The 17,584-nt window shown below is 44.3% G+C and overlaps 1 protein-coding gene across 6 annotated transcripts in view; it reads right to left on the reverse strand.

Annotated features, from left to right (window-relative positions):
* Positions 1 to 17,584, reverse strand: part of SYNE2 (spectrin repeat containing nuclear envelope protein 2) — a 201,830-nt gene that overhangs the window by 10,242 nt on the left and 174,004 nt on the right. For 5 of the 6 annotated variants that reach the window (XM_054825951.1, XM_054825950.1, XM_054825952.1 and 2 more), the window contains exons 102-109: positions 11,865 to 12,027; positions 5,858 to 6,045; positions 5,547 to 5,697; positions 4,861 to 5,043; positions 3,378 to 3,515; positions 2,287 to 2,481; positions 1,082 to 1,364; positions 651 to 719 (exon numbers count right to left, since the gene is read on the reverse strand). In XM_054825951.1, coding sequence (XP_054681926.1) covers positions 651 to 719; positions 1,082 to 1,364; positions 2,287 to 2,481; positions 3,378 to 3,515; positions 4,861 to 5,043; positions 5,547 to 5,697; positions 5,858 to 6,045; positions 11,865 to 12,027 — 1,370 coding nt within the window. The remainder of the gene's footprint in view (positions 1 to 650; positions 720 to 1,081; positions 1,365 to 2,286; positions 2,482 to 3,377; positions 3,516 to 4,860; positions 5,044 to 5,546; positions 5,698 to 5,857; positions 6,046 to 11,864; positions 12,028 to 17,584) is intronic. The other variant, XM_054825955.1, reaches the window with a different exon arrangement.

A 17,584-nucleotide genomic window follows, 5' to 3' on the forward strand; every position in this document is an offset into this window, starting at 1 on the left:
GCAAAGCATGCACATTTGCAAAACATCAACAGTGTTTCAAAGGTAATGAGATGAGAGCCATGCAGTTATGGGACATTCTGTTTTCTTCTGGAAAATGCTTGAATACAGGTATGAGTATTCAAAAAATAAAAAGGCTGCACTGTGGTTTTGGAAAGTTTGCGTCCCAACAATACTATGACACATCTGCAACGCATTTCAGTAGCAACAAGTATAGACATGTCCTGATTTGGAGAACGTTTGTTCTGGAGTTAAAGACAGGACACACATGGTTCTGTCATGCACAAACCCCCCAAAATACTTGCAGAGTTGGAGCTATTTCCTTCAGTAATTATGCAATCAAAATTAGAACAACCAAAAAAAGTGCTACTACCCAGAGCAAACCACCAAGAAAGTACCAAAAGACTTTGGATCAATACAATGAAATGCACATTAACCACCTTGGCATTTACCAGGCAAAATCTAAATGATATGTTCTTGACTGCTTTGTAATGTACATGTGAATACTGCAGCATAAGAACACCATGACAGGATGAGACATGGTGTCCACACAAGGCAGGAAGTCAGACATTACATATGAGATAGGTTGAGGAATATAGCGTGCAGCACAGGGAGATTGCCATGTTCAGACACATGCATTAGCAGGTGCCTACCAGAAGATGCTTTCAAAGTTTTTGTGGTCATTTTAAGATATGCCTCAGGATTTTCAGTGATTTCTACATCTGAAAAAAGAATAATGTCATTTTCCTCACTATTCAATATTTTCCAACTATTAAAAACAACTGAAACAATGAGGGACAGCAAAGACAAAGAACAAAATAAGTTGTTGGTGCTATTTTCATCAAACATTCTTAAAAAGTAAGGTTTCTAAAAACCTTATGTTTCTGAAAATATAAGGTTGGTTTAGACAATACCATTCCTTTCCTTCATCAAGACATCAAGAGATGAGACTCCTCATGTCTATTAATAGTAGTTGAAAACCAACCAACAACGTGGGAGTAAGACCTCAAACCCCCTCCCTTCCCACACAGGGACATCCTGCAGTTGTCCATGTCAAAACAAACAGCTGGCAATTGGTTCTCACCTGACAGAGCACTGTAGTATGTTGCTTCTTCTTCGTCTTCGTGAGAGGAAGAACCTCCCACATCACCTGTGTGATCCCACTCGAGTGGGATGGAGTCAACACTGACAGGGGTTTCACAGCCTGATCGTTCATGACCTTGAGTAGGGGGCATAAGGTGGCAAAGGGACTGTGGCGAAGAGGGCCCCTCACTGATGGCCTTCTTATGCCAGGGATCGTTCTGGATTTCTCTGGAGTCTTCTGGATCTGTCTCATTTTCAGAGGTCTCTTTTTCATCATCCAATCCCTAAAAATAAATAACAATTATTGCATACCAATAGGATTTACAATAGATCTACACTGCTTAATGAGCTAATGATTGAGCCACACACTACTACTGGGGACTGTTTTGCAGTCAGCTGCAGTAATCAAAGACCACATGCCTAAAATTAAAGGGAAGCGTCATTTCTGCCTCCTTCCTCTTTTGCCAAAACAATCATAGAATCATAGAACGGTTTGGATTGGAAGGGACCTCAAAGATCATCTAGTTCCAACCCCCCTGCTGTGGGCAGGGACACCCTCAGCTACCTCCCCTCTTTCAAGACACTCAACCACCACCATAACACCTCTCTCCAGTTTGCAGGCAGGGGTACCCAGTTCCAAATGGACTGCACAGGTCAGCAATGAAATGAAGCTCAGGTAGGGGTGAACAGCTACTTGTAGATGGACACGTTACTTTCTCTACCTGGCTTTTTAAAAGATCTTTCTTTCTGAGCCAAAGCAAACTGAGAATCAGCTAAACATTCCCAGTGAAAAGCAAAGAGCATGCTGTTCCCCATTCAGGGTTCCCACAAGAAAGTGGACAGATGGAGCCTCACAAACAAATCCATAACGAGATATTCTAAGCACGTTACTGAAATTAAACAAAACAAAGTGATACTAAAAACACCAAAAAAGCTTCTGAAGCCCTCAAGACACTACTATCTAAATATTAACGCTGTGAATTACTTCCACGCTATTATCCAGATTCTGCAGATGGAGACCCAACATGAGAGGCATGAGAAGACAAGACTGGCGACAAAGATTTAGCAAAGCTGGCACAACTACTATGGAGCTCCTGACCCTTTTGAGCTCAAACCAACCAAGTCAAGCTGCTAGGGATAAGCAATGAACATTGCAGTTCAAACACCAAAATCTTGCAAAGCATCTAAACAACTTTTGCTTCTTACAGGATGCCTTGAAGTCAGTCTTTGATGGAACCGGGCAACTCGCCCAAACACTTCCTGACAGTATCTATGAAGTTCTTCCAATTCGTCTTCAATCAGGGTAGCATCCAAAGGCTCACTCTTCTGAATCAACTGCTCCCCAAAAACGATTAGCTGATCAATCTTATTCGTGTTTAGTGTTATTTCCTGCTGGAAACCCTATTTGGAACATACAAGAAAAATAATTACTTCTGCTACGTCCCTTTCTAGCCTAAGGTTTTTGTCCTTTTCTCGCTCACTGCAGTGACAGAAAAGCAGCAAATGACATTGTTGTTTCATTTCATTTGGCAAATATCTTTTTACTCAAGCGGTCCAGAAGTTTGTTTTATTAGTATTACAGATCCGATGAAGTGGCATTTTCCACCCATGTGTACATCAATATCATTGCAGTGTCCTGAGCCTGCAGGGGATCACGACATGAGAGTTCAGCTAATCAGAATTTATTTTTCTGTTGGGTACACACAATCTTTTTCTCAGTAACAAAGAAGTTTAGCTGGTTGGGCCTCCAGCCTACACAACAGTAAATCTGCATCTCAAAACAATTAACAGTGCAGAGATAAAGGAGAAACAAGCATAGGAGCAGGTAACAAAGAACTAGTATTTTCTTTATAATCGTTGCACACGCTTGCTGTCTTATTTCTGTTTGAAAGTCCCAGCTACAAACAATGCAGTCAGAGGAGAGATCCTACCTTAATGCCAATTCAAAAGAATTCTCCCCAGAAAAGAATGCCTGAATTTAGGAATGTAGCTTTTACTGTTAACATGCATGTGCTCCTTTCCAGGCCTGATATCACTGTCACTGACACTTGCCTTAGGAGAAAATGGCAGAATAGAACTGAGCTTGAACACTGAATCTGAATTTAAATACCGTACAGTTTAATCTTCATTCGGGGGATAAGGCTTAACAATTTACTGGTGTCTTAAAACAAATATAGCCCTACAGAGATCTGTTGGCTATTGTGAAGTTCCAGAAAAGTAGATGATTCTGTCAAGAGAGGGCAGCCCAATAAGATCAGCTGGGCTGTATTAAACAACTGCTTTATAAGGATACGTACATTTAACTGGCGCATTTTGTCATCAAAGTTACTTTTTGAGAAGTGCTCCACGTTTGTCAGCTGGAGGTCCATTTCTGTGAGCCAAACAAGGATGCTTTCCCTCGTCCCCTCAAACTCATCCCTCCGATTGGTGAAGTGCTGAGTAGGAAAAAGGGAGCCAGTGTTACAAGACTTCAGCTACTAAAAAAGATGGTCACAGGAGTCCTCGGAAAACAGTGTTTTGTTTCAAAACTGCTGTTTACCTTAAAGGCCTTCAGGGCACAAATGCCAGCATGCCACATATAAAAACTATCCCCTTCTTGTAGTAATGCTGGAACAAAGTGTCCTATGTTAGTACCTTGTTCATATGTGAGAGGGAATAAAACTTCAGCAGTGCAGGATGCTTCTATAAAATTATATTCTTGCTTCCACACTGTATACCTTCTCCCACATCATTATACCAGTGTAACAGTTATATGCACTCAGATTTAACATCTAATTTATTCTAAATTTAGAAGCCAGGCAGACAAAGGAAGTAATTAAAATTATAATCTCTAAAGTAATTAAAACTATGACATTGAAATCAGGGAAACAATAGAGAAGCTGGATCATGGATGACCACACCAGTGTAATTAATGCATCCTTTGGCCTGGAAGCCAGGAGGAACTCTCTCTGCTGCCATCTCCCACAGAAGTTGCTAACAGACACGCAGCTGCCGTGCCCCAGTTCTCCTTGGTGGATTTACTGTTCAGGAAGGGGATTATATAATATCCCAAACACAACACCTCCCAACTGCACAGATCAAATCCCATCAGTGCTCTCTCAGCCTCATCCACTGACTTTTGGGATCTAATAGTTTTCCCTGTCAATTGCTTGCAGCACTGCTGTATTTAAAAATCAGGCACTGACAAGTTTCCCCCATGGCACAGCACAGAATATCTGCCCAGAGATCAGTTTAACTCAAAAAACAGGACACTTCTTTGAAGTGTCACAAAGACACTCTTCGAGAATGTTCCTCTGTCAGGCAGAGAGCACAGCAGGAGCTGATGACAGCAGCATGCCTCTCCATCACGTCTCCCTGTTTAAAGCCTTGTAGGTGAATCATAACTTGGCATAAAGCAGAGCTGCGTTGTAAACTCCAAACCATACCTGCACTGGGGCCCTTTTCTTCTCTGTCTTGTATTCATGAAAAGGCACAACTGCATGGACGCACCCACTCATGACAAGACTAGGTAAGAGTGAGATAGGAGCAGTAAGGCCTGCAATGCCCCCTCCAAAATTTGCACCCGCTCTTCCTTGATGCTTCTTCAACTACCAAGAACCCATCTACCAAGGACATGTTTAAGCCACGTATTTGGTGACCTTTCCAGAGCTCCTCTCCAATGCTGGTAACTCAAGACACAAACCAACACAAAACAGTTGCCCCAGTATGTGTTTTGCCCTTGGGCAATTCCTACAGAAACTTGCAAGTGCTCCTCACTCTCTCACCCTACTGTGCAATTACCTTGAGTCTCCTCAGAATGGCAGCGACTCGTTTCTGGAGATTATCCCAGCGCTGGTTGCCTTCGTGTACCATCTGCTTCAACTTGCTGGCTGAGTCTGTGCGGTTCTCGCGGGCAAGGCGCCTGTATTGCTTATTGATCAGCTCCAACTGAGTGAGTCGTTCATGAATTTGCCGTTGGAATGCCTGCAAGGCAAATCAAGGAACTCAATTCCCTTGCTAATAAGAGAAACGATCCGGATGATACTATCCATCAAGAGAGACGATGATGCCCTCCCTTTAAAAACTGCAAACCGCAGTTTAAAAACTTCCAACTGCAGAATTAAATCCAGAGAAGGACCTATATTTTAAATCATCTGCTCAGACTTAGCTCATTAGGAAAAGGAAGGAAAAAAAACCCCCAAACTCAACCCACAAAGGTCTCCTGACTATAAAACCCAAATATTTAGCTTATAAGCAAGATCTTGTCAGTTCAGAGCATTGGATTCTCCACATTAAAGAAAATTCTGGACACAAATAAATCAGTCAGATACCTAGCAGCCACACGCTGGCCAAATTATTTACATTCTCTGTACCTCCACTGCCGAACTGGTGTTTTTCAGTGATCCGGGCATTTCACACAGACAGTAAATACTTAGCAGTCTGACCATTCAGCGTGCTGCTGAGCATAAAGAAGTTAAAAAATTCACCTCAAATTTCTTCAGCTCCTCCTTTGCATGTGTGTACAAAACCTCTGAAGAATTAGGCTTAGCTGCTGTCCTTTCAGATGAGTTCAGCCAATCTTCAAAGCGAGAATAGTCATCCAAAAACCTCTGCCATAGGCGCCAGGTTTCCTCAATTCTGAGAGGGAGATGCAAAAATGGAAAGGTTTTATCACGAGGTAACTATTAATTTTGGATTTTTTTTTCTTTTTCAAAATTCAGGTCATGGCAAAAGCTACAGCATTTCTTCTAAAGGCTGCCATGTGCTTCTTTATGAGGGGTAAGAAAAAGAGACTTACTTCATTCGCCTTTCCATAGACATGGCGCAAATGTTTCTCCACCGTCTGTCCAAACTCCTGGTAGTCTGCTGGATGGAGTCACACTCCGTCTCATTAGCACACGCATCTGAATCGTGTAGCAGGACTTCACAAATATTAAACACGGATTCCACTCCTGCGGTGTGTTGCTCTATGTCTCGTTGCAGATCCTGCCATTGGCAAAAGAGTAGCTTGAGTAGAAGGAAACACGCGCAGCTAGACTTCAGATATACCCTTTCAAAATGCTGCACAGGATGGGGAAAGAGCAATTTGTGTGTCAGGAAAAGCTTATTTAGCTTTAGAAAACACACTTGCAGGATGAGCTGTGCAGATGACAGGCTGACGGGTCAGGACAGAACTGCCATGCAAAAAGGGATTGTCCAGCTTTGGTTTCTTAGTGAAAGCTCAATCTTCTCATTAACAGTCTGGACAATTTTAATGTGGAATTAAAATACAAACCTTACACATACTGTAAACACATACTTAGTAATTTTGACAGTACAAGATGAGTGTCTCAGATCAGCTTACTACACTGTAAGACTTGACAAAGAACTCGTAGTACAGTTCATGTACTTATACTGACTATACAGGCTGCTATCAGGAAACACAGAATCACAGCACACAAGTAGCTGTGTTATACTACTTTTCTTATTCCCTCTTACAGAGTTCCTGTTTTGACAGACTATTTTAAAGGGTCTGGCAAAGACCTTTTGTCTAATCTACACTACAGGTTTCTTCTCCAAAGCCTGCATCTCCATCACAGTCTGGCCTCTCATTCTGTACTTATAACTACTCCTAAAGTCAATGTAATTGAATAACAGAAAAAGAAGGCCTGATCTAAATATTTCTTATTGAATAGGCAGCTCTGTACAGTGCTACCAACTGTAAATATTAATGAAATGACAATGTCCACTACATTTTCAGCCCATTTCTGGCTTTGCTAATGAAGGATATGGAGACTTTTGCTTGAATAACACTAGAACCGTAGACACGAATATTTTACTGACAACAGTGAACAGGAACTCCCACTAAATGGTATTACTGATTTCAGTGAACAGATGAAGCAGAATTGGTTTGCTCTAGACTTAGACAACCAAACCAAAAACCCCCAAAACAGACACAGCTTCTAGTAAATACAAAAGGACTCGAAGGAAGATCTTCCCAGAAGTCAACAAGCGGCAAGGAGTTGAGTATCACCCACTGGCAGTCTTCAGTGGTGTTACATGGGTATCTGAAAGGGCTGAGCCATAAATCGTCAAAACTTGGCTTGTGGGATTTGTGGTAATGTACAGCTTAAGGAATGTAGAAGCCAAAATCTTTACATAGACTACCAGAAGCAGACCCAACATGACTTTTGACAGCTTATTAAGGATTCACAGCTGTTTTCTGAGCAAGAGGCAGCAGTATCTTTTCAACACAGGCTCTACGTCTGAGAGCAGGCTCTACCCCACTACTGGTACCTGGAGAGACTCTCCTGAATTCATTAAATTACACAGGATTTACAGCTGTATTAGTGAAAACGAGAATTTGGAGCACAGATTACAAATCCACTCTACTTGCACTATGGCAATGTAGCTGACACGATCTCATTACTTCTGGTCATGCCTGGGTTCATGCAACAACCCTAGGCAGAATCCTTGCTGTTTTCCAAGCTGTTATTCCAAATGACCTGACTGTATTACAGTGAGACAAACACAACAAACTAAGTCACGGGGCCAGGAACGTACACTGAGCTCCAAAAAAGTACTTTTCTTTCAACTCTGCACAGCATTGCCCACAGAGCTTAAACAGACTACATGCTGCTAGACTTCTGCATTAGTGAAACAGCTTTGAAATATTAAAATTAATCTTATTCATGTTTTACTCATCATCCTTTAATTGAACAAGCATGCCATAAAACATCTCTGTGGATGCACAATGCTTTTAAATGTCATTATTCAAGACTGAACAGGTAAAGTTTCTCCAGTCATGGGTGTCAAATAAAAGAAGCCTGTAGGGCATATTTCTCACCATCACTCTGCTCTTGCTGAAATAATTGTTCGGATAAAACCAGGAAAGATCTTTTTCCTTGTCAATGCGGACCGAAAGAGGCTTTTTTTTTTAATGTGGTCTTTTTAGTCAGCAGAGTCTTCTCACACTCAGCCTGCTAAAAGGTTACAGTAGAAGGAGTCTAGAAGTGCCCAGAGGTCTGTGTTTGAAGCAGAATCAAAACAACGAAGGCAGTAAGTAGCTCTGAGCAGCAAATGATGGCTCTTACAGCGAGCTGAAGCTTGAATACTTGTAAGAAAAATAAATTAGTTTGGACACAATTCCTTTGTGCCCCATGTTCTTCTCTGCCTGGCAATTTATCACAGCCTTTGAGAATGTAAAAGGTTTGGACAGGGAGAAAATATTTCCTTGCTGTTTACATGACCATTTACATGACCCACTGCTGAATGAGGTGGGTGTCTAGTGACGGAGGATACAGACAAGGCGGAGTTACTGAATGCCGTCTTTGCTTTGGTCTTTACTGCTAAGGCTGGCCCTCAGGAATCCCAGATCTTGGAGGTAAGAAAGAGAGTCTGGAGAAAGTAAGTCTTTCCCTTGATTGGGGAGGATCAGGTTAGAGAACATTTAGGCAAACTCAACATCCACAAATCCACGGGATCCGATGGGATGTACCTACAAGTGCTGAGGTCATTGGCAGATGTTATTGCTAAGCCACTCTCCATCATCTTTGAAAGGTCATGGAGAACAGGAGAGGTGCCTAAGGACTGGAGGAAAGCCAATGTCACTCTGGTCTTCAAAAAGGGCAAGGAGGAGGACCCAGGAAACTATAGGCCAGTCAGCCTCACCTCCATCCCTGGAAAGGTGATGGAACAGCTTATTCTGGGGATTATCAATAAACTCGTGGAAGAAAAAACGGTTATCAGGAGCAGTCAACATGGATTCACCAAAGGGAAATCATGCTTGACCAATGTGATAGCCTTCTATGATGGCATGACTGGCTGGGTAGATTAGGGGAGAACAGTGGATGTTGTCTATCTCGACTTCAGCAAGGCTTCTGACACTGTCTCCCATAACATCCTCATAGGCCAGCTTTGGAAGAGTGGGTTAGATGAGTGGACAGTGAGGTGGATTGAGAACTGGCTGAATGGCAGAGCTCAGAGGGTTGTCATAAGAGGTACAGAGTCTGGTTGGAGGTGTGTAGCTAGTGGTGTGCCCCAGGGGTCAGTACTGGGTCCGGTCTTATTCAACATATTCATCAGTGACCTGGATGAAGGGACAGAGTATACTCTCAGCACGTTTGCTGATGATACTAAATTGGGAGAAGTGGCCGATGCACCAGAAGGCTGCGCTGCCATTCAGCGAGACCTGGACAGGCTAGAGAGTTGGGTGGAGAGGAACCTAATAAAGTTCAACAAAGGCACCTGCACCTAGGGAGCAATAACCCCAAGTACCAGTACAGGGTTGGCCTGCTGGGAAGCAGCACTGTAGAGAAGGACCTGGGAGTCCTGGTAGACAACAAGCTTTCCATGAACCAGCAATGTGCCCTTGTGGCCAAGAAGGCCAATGGTATCCTGGCGTGCATTAAGACAAGCATGGTCAGCAGGTCGAGGGAGGTTATCCTCTCCCTCTACTCTGCCCTGGTGAGGCCACATCTGGAACATTGTGTCTGGTTCTGGGCTCCCCAGTTCAAGAAAGACAGGGAACTACTGGAGAGAGTCCAGCAGAAGGCTACGAGGATGATGAGGGGACTGGAGCATCTCTTGTATGAGGACAGGCTGAGAGAGCTGGGTCTGTTTAGCCTGGAGAAGAGAAGACTGAGAGAGGATCTTATCAATGCTTATAAATATCCAAAGGGTGGGTGTCAAGAGGATGGGGCCAGACTCTTCTCAATGGTGCCCAGCGACAGGACAAGGGGCGATGGGCACAAAGCGGAACACAGGAATTTCCATCTGAACATGAGGAAAAAATTCTTTGCTCTGAGGGTGACTGTGCACTGGAACAGGCTGCCCAGAGAGGTTGTGGAGTCTCCTGCTCTGGCAATATTCAAAACCCATCTGGACGTCATCCTGTGCAACTTGCTCTGGGTGAACCTGCTTTAGCAGGGGGTTGGATTAGATGATCTCTGAGGTCCCTTCCAACTACGACCACTCCCTGTTGCAGGGAAGCTGGCCCTTCCCGTGATGTCTGGGACATGAGTGGATGGAACACAGCCCTCAGGTCTGGGTCACTCAAGGATCTCTCCTTAGACATGAAAGCAGCAGCCAGAGAAAGAGAAGATGGGAAGGATGGGAAGAACACCCATAGGTGTTCTTAAAGGCAGATGACCTAGAGCTTCCATACTTGACAGCTTTATTCTTTATCCTCAGTTTTAGGGCAAATATTTCTTTTTTAACACGAAGGCCAGATGACAGCCACGGTCATTCTCAGCCTTCCCAGGGAGGCACTTTGAACTTGGGACAGATTTCTAGCACAGCCCTAAGCAAAGGCTGACTACCAGCAAGTCCGTGCTTTGGAGAAGTTCCTTTTCCTTCCCTGGTTGCTGGAGAGAGAAATTTACTCCCAGATTATCCAGCTCATCTCATGTTTCCACTTGGCTGGGATAGCTGGCATGTTCAGCTGTGCCCAATCCTTGCCATCTCCAGCACCTAAAACTAGCATAGATCCTTAAGATCCTCCTGGTAAACCACTGTCTTAGATAAAACATAGAATCCTAGAATGGTTTGGGTTGGAAGGGACCTCAAAGCCCATCTAGTTCCAACCCCCCTGCCATGGGCAGGGACACCCTCCACTAGACCAGGTTGCCCAAAGCCCCATCCAACCTGGCCTTGAAGACTTCCAGGGATGGGGCAGCCACAACTGCTCTGAGCAACCTGTTCCAGTGCCTCACCACCCTCACAGATTATATCTAATCTAAATCTCCCCTCCTTCAGTTTAAAGCCATTACCCCTTGCCCTATCACTCCATGCCCTTGTAACCAGTACCTCTCCAGCTTTCTTGTAGGCCCCTTTAGCTACTGGAAGGTGCTATAAGGTCTCCCCAGAGCCTTCTCTTCTCCAGGCTGAACAATCCCAACTCTCTCAGCCTGTCCTCATAGGAGAGGTGCTCCAGACCTCTCATCATCTTTGCGGCCTCCTCTGGACTCTCTCCAACAGCTCCATGTCCTTATGTTGGGGGCCCCAGAGCTGGATGCAGTACTTCAGGTGGGGTCTCACCAGAGCAGACTGGAGGGGCAGGATCACCTCCCTCGACCTGCTGGTCACACTGCTCTTGATGCAGCCCAGGACACGGCTGGCTTTCTGGGCTGCAAGTGCACATTGCTGGCTCATGTTGAGCTTCTCATCAAATGCCTACATGCACTTAACCAATACCCAATGATGCTAGGTTGGTTCACATTTATGCCTCAGCAGGATTCACGCACCATCTCCCCCAACCCTGAGGGGATCTTCAGAGCCTGCCTACTGGATCAGGCCTCAGTCAAAGGTGTGTTTGCATAAGTCCACCCTCCAAAGCTCAAACATCCTTCTCTGCCAAGCTTGCTCTGCTGTCTGCAAGGAGGGGAAGAGGACCGAGCTAATGAGGGCAATACATCAAATCACAGCACTTAAATCTGTCACAGCCAATTTGCAGGAGACCCAATATTCATGCCTTGTCAGCCTAAGTCATCCTCATGGATTTTGCCCACTGTCTGTGCCCTGCTTAACCCACATGAAGTCTGCTGTACTTAACTGAGTAAACTATCAAATGTAAAAATGCTTTTTTTTGTATTTTGCATGTTTTCCTTGGGCGGAGGAGAAGGGAAAAGTTAGGTAAGTCAATGCAATACTGAAATTACAGCAAACAAATAAAAATTTTCCATGTAACCCATCTTGGCAGCAACATGCCGTGAAAAGCAAACAGTTAGAAGGACTTGCTAAAGAAAAGAAACAGGTGATTTTAAACCAAGACCAATTGTAATCAGCAGCATTTTAGCTCATTGACTCTGGCTGCTGCTATTTCCCACCTGCTGTTCTGCCAGTCTCTTCTGGATTTCTTGGTCATCACAGATGTCATAAACAACAGGCTTGGAAAGCTCAGACTCAATCCGGGCCAACCAGGTGCGAAGGTTACTCATGTTTTTGTCCAATAGTTGTATAAAAGCAAATGTTTCCTTTAGTTTCTTCACCCTAAGCAAACCAGGAAGAACATTTTGTTACAAAGATCTGCAATCAGTGGAAATGATGTTAGCAGAAGGTGATGAAGCACTTACTGGTGCATCAAGCTGTTGCCTGTAAATCAGAGCCATGTTTTAGTCAAAATCTACCTAAACTGGCTCAGTAGGCCTCTACTCTACAGCTGCAGAAAGGTCTTGTGTGAATTCTTTAATGAAACTATATGAGCAGAGGGAATTCTTGTAGCCTTGCTCATCTGTAAGTGAGCTCTTCAGTCAGTTCTTGGACATTTGTCTGAACGGGAGTTTGTACCATAACACACTGCAGTTAAACTAAAATGGGTATCTATAGTCTGATTTTTCTGGTGTGAATTACGTTCAGTGTCTTCTTCAGGAATCAACAAGCCCACCCTCATCAGCAAGGTACCGCTCCACCAACGGAGACAGAATTTGCCCAAACCACAGATCCAGCATCATGGGCAAATGGATGCTGACAGGAGAGGAGAAGGCCTGAACAACTGCCACTGTAGAACTTACAGTACTAAGATGACATTAAAAGCTCTTCTAAATAACACACTGAAATGTGCAGAAATATGCCACTCTCCTGGCGGGTGAAAGTCAAAAAAATAATCTCAAAGAGGGAAAATAGCCAATGGTTAGAGTGAGCTGTGTGACAGACAAGCAAATGAACCATAGAGACCATTTACTTTTCTTACAGCTGTTTGTAGCACAGCCCTCAAACTGCAAACTTTTTTTTACTTCCAGCCTTTACAGCATATTCCCATGTCAAAACCCGTTATCAGCCCCTCAAATTATCCAAGTAGCGTGTTTGTACGTTTTAGCAAATTTGTCCCCATGCGTTGGAAGAATATCTGTTAAACTACCTCACTGCTCTCAAATCTTTCCTTGAAGTTCTCGTTTATTGCAATTCCCAACAAAAATTACTAAAAAGTCCAACACTAGGGTGACATCTCTTCTGACTTGAGACTGCTATCAAAGCTTGCCATCTAGACAGTGGTAGTTAATGGAGGGGGAAAAAAAAAAAAAATCTAGATCACGATACCCATCAGACCTGTCTTAAACATCCAGATCACTAGATGAGATGAACTGTACCAAAAAGCATGTATTTCTCTCCATGAACTGCAATGGTCTACCTTGCAGTTCTGTAAACATCAACACTGCAGACGCTGAAGTCAGGTGAAATCATTCCACCCCTGTCCTAGGGAGAACCCACTTCTTGGCCAGCATCACTTCCCCGTGCTGTCCTCCTGGCTGCTTGCATTCCTCTGACGTCTAGTTCTGTCAGTGTGCCTTGGGGTGGATTTTTTTAAAATGCAAATTTCTGAATTAAATCCTAAGTTACTGCCTGTTCTATCAACTACCCATATGAGCCTCATTATCTAAGCCAAGTGCAGTGCAAAAAGTTAAAGCACGGATTGTGAAAAGGCCAAAACATTTCCCATTCATTACCCACCATGACTGGGGACTGTCACCAACTAAACAAAACCAGCAGCTGGGACTGGAAGGGCAGCTTGTACGAAGGGGTCACTGCATGTCCCAAAATGCCGGGGACTGTTGAGGAGTCTGAGATGAACCCTAATGTACTTGGCCACACCAGCGGTGTGCAAGCTAAGACTGGGGCAGAGGGGAATGTAAAATCATCTAGTGCAGGCAGGGACAGATTACACCAAGACAGAAGTGCCCTGACAGGGTACCTGGCTGCTGGCTTCATGCGAAGGACCTGCCCCTCCTTGCAAGAAAAACGAGGAGTTTCCTGGCCCACCATCCTGCCTGCTGCCAAACCATCCTAGCAAGTTTGAGAGGAGAGGGATGCCTGTAACAGAGTGGCTTTTGCAGTTGCCTGTTGCAGCATATGATACAATGACAGAAGATATGCAGGACAGCTAATCCATAATGAATATGCCACTCTGTAAGCAACAACTGATCTTGTTAGCAACCGTAAGGTAATCAAAGAGGATACGTACATCAGTTACACACTTGATTTAAGGTAAAGCCCTTATGGAGGAGATGTGGGAATGATCCTGCTGGATTTGTTCAGCCCTTTTGGTTACTGTGAAGGTACAGAGTAAGGCCAGCAAATTTGGGGTCTCATATAGATTAGCAGCATGGGAAGCAGCTTCCCCTACCTCTTGTCCCGAAAGGATCAGGCAGTACTTTCAGTTGTTTTACAAGGAGGGCGAAAAGAGCACAATCCTATACTGGGACTCCTGGCAGGTATTTAGCAGCTCTGCACTCTCCAAAACCTAAAACTAGTTTTGTCTGGTTGATGCAACCAGCCTGAAGGATTTGGCCCAAGTCCGTGGTCCACCTTGTTGCTGCCATGCACCCACAAAGCCAGCAGATGACAAAAGCATTTAGCTGCTCTCATTTCTTTAACAAGCTCTTTTCAGAGCTCTACTCCCAAGTTCAACCCTCTATGCAGAAGGCATCTGGTTCCCAAGCAAACAGCTGCTATATAAAATCTTCCTAGTTTGCTTTTATGAAGTGGTACACAATGAACATATCATACTCTGGTAGCTGTACAGCATTTTCTTGTGTTATTGTGGGCTGGCAATAATTCTAAGGAGACCTAATTCCCAGGAGACCTAATTCTTCCTCCACCCTATCCCCTGCTTCTGTCCCACCAGTCAGTTTGGGTCCAATTGGTTATGAAGCTCAGCACAGCCTGTGACTCCCCAGGGCATGTGGCTCACCAAAGACAGGTAACTTGGGAACCCTTCTCCCTGGAAAGATGGGATGATATAGGCTCTGTGTTGAGCACCAAAGGGAAGAACCACTAGAAGAGCCAGGCCTGAGGAAGAGTCTGAGCCAAACATCTACACTGTCGCGTTGCTAATTCTGCATGACTTCAGGGCAGTTGGGAAGAAAGCAAGGCTCCATCGCTGCACTGTCCCTGACTGTATCCAGTGGCAATTTATTCTCTGCATATTCTATAACATTCCCCAGTAGTGCTTTGGAAATATCTCTCTGGTGACTTGCAAAAGGTATACATGTTGGGACCATCTGATGCTACAGCTGACCTGCTCAGACCACAGCTTACTGTGCTGCTCAGGATCATCTCTGCCTCACTGTACTCTCTTCTCTGTCTGTATTCACCTGTTTCCCATCCCCAAGTTCTATTACAGAAAAATTCATGGGTTGCAAGACACCTTTCTTCAGTCCGCATACTGGATAACAGGTAGGTGAACATAGCCAAGTAAATCCCAAGCAAAACCAACGTATATTAAATTATACATAAATGTCTTTATGTCTGACAGCACATTCAATAAATTTAAAAAGCAACACTTCTGGAACCCAAGTGGAGTATTTTGCACCAAAAAAACCCCCCAAGAATATTATTTTGGCTTAGAAATCACTCTAAAATTCAAGTTATGGATATTACCATAAATATGTGGGTCTTTATCTACTAGCGTTACTAGAAGCAACAGTCTCAAAGACACCATCACTGTGGTACTGTGAGCTTGTATTTACTTTCTAGCAATTGCCATTACAGACACACCATTGTAATTAAGTAATTCAATTTGTTACATATTCTGGATAGAACATGGTATTTGTCGGTCATTTAACCACCCTTAACGCTCTAAGTCATTAATCTCAAACTTGAGCTAAGCAGCCAGAGAAGAATAAAAACCTAACAGAAGTTCACACTAGTGCAGTGTGTAAATAGGAAAGCAGCCTTGTCCAGATGTTCACATCGGCTGAGCTGCTCGTGTTGCAGTCAGCAGACACAGAGCCCAAGGCGCAGGGTAGGGTTCTACACTAAAGCAACAGGTGAAATGATGAAAAACTTGAGCATCCTCATTGGACACCCTCAGCTTGCACAGAAGTCACAGGAAACTGCCATTTCTCTGGTTACAGCTCAAAGGAAAACGTAAAATAGACTAATTACATCCATAAAAGTCTTACATTTGCAACAGCCACTCTCAGGTGCATTTCTGCACTCTGCAAGTATTCCTGCAAATTTTCTGCTCTTTGCATGAAAGAAACCTCATTAATTCTTTTGAGATGCATCTGAAGGGACTATTTGTCCAAACAGACAGGCCTCCTGGGAGCTGGGTGGGGGTGCACACTGCAAGACACCAAGCCTGGGGGCAAAAGCTCCCCCCACATCCAGGTGATCTATCACCCAACACACAGTGAATTAACAGCAATAAAAGTTCAAGTGCAGCAGGGGAAACGAGCTCCCCCCAATTACCCGGAGGGTGGAAGAGGCTGCCACTGCTGTTGATGGAATTCTTCGTCTCTAAAGTGTAATTCTCAAGTTATTTGGTCAAACAGGCAAAACTTACTGTTTACTGAATAAAGGCCTACCTACCCATATTTCACCTCCCAATGAGAACTCACCTGCCACCATCCAACATGCCCCCAGAAGCAAAAAAATAGTAATGATTAAAAAAAATCCAAGAAATATCACCACTAATCTAAAAAAGTCAAAAAACTCCGACATCTCTTGTACTTTGCAATGGGCCCAGCTTAAAAGATATCCTGATTCAGAACAGCGCTTAGACACATGCATAAGATGGACTAACTGACCTGACTCAAGATTGGATTTGGGTCTTAATACCCTCGATGAAGTTGCCAGCGTTGCATTACAAAAGAAATGCATTAAGCTGTTTCAGGCTGAATCATTGCATAGCCCCACAAGTACACAGAATATTTTGTAGTAATTACTCAGGAAGAATCTAGCAGTAGAAGGCACTTCCATGTTGACTGAAATGTATTCACACAAACATAAAGGATCGCAAAATGCCTGCCAATTGCATTGCATTAGCTGTCAAAATGCTGCAGGAAAAGGCACAGGGGAGCTCAAATAAGGTAAAAAGCAACATTCAAATTTTAGCATCTGAAGGAACAAAAAACATCCTGACGTATATTCCAAACTCTCCTTCAAAAGCACAAATGCCATCAGAAAAAGATACTGCGTACATTTCTTTTTAACTGAAGAGGAGCTGAAATTGCTCTGCCAGCTGATAGGATTGTTTACAGCCCGGTAAGGCAAATGAGATGCACAACCCAGGAAACCTTTGTTCAGTAAGTTGCAGGGCGAGCTTAACCGTGTGAGGGACAAAAGACACGATTTGGAGAGGCGACGTCAAAGGCAAATTTTAGGCCTTCATATAAAACGCAAGGACATTTCTCTGTACAGCGCCCGGCCCTGGTACAATGACGGGAAGCCCCCGTGTTCGTGGGTTGTGTTAGCACAGCCAGCAGAGCAACAGCGGGTGCGCCGGAGGAGGCTTTTCTCGCGTTACCCTGCCGGCGAGTCCAAAAGGTTGTTGTCGCAGATTTCCACTCTCTTGGGTGCAAAACCCCCAAACACAGCTGATTTTAAGCGAGAGGCCCCTGAGCACTATTCCTCCTGCTCCTGCGCCGCGTCTCCCACTTATCCACTTGTCCAAGGGGAATTGCAGGGAGCCACTGGCGCATCAGCACTGCGGTGCCCTTCCCCCCCGCCCCGCCACCCAAGCCCGGCCGGTCCCGCTGCGCTGCCGATGTCTGCTCGAACAAAACCCACCCCGACCAAACCCACAGCTGCTTACCACCATGGCACT

Source organism: Grus americana, chromosome 5, assembly GCF_028858705.1.
Source record: "Grus americana isolate bGruAme1 chromosome 5, bGruAme1.mat, whole genome shotgun sequence".
Lineage (NCBI taxonomy): Eukaryota > Metazoa > Chordata > Aves > Gruiformes > Gruidae > Grus > Grus americana.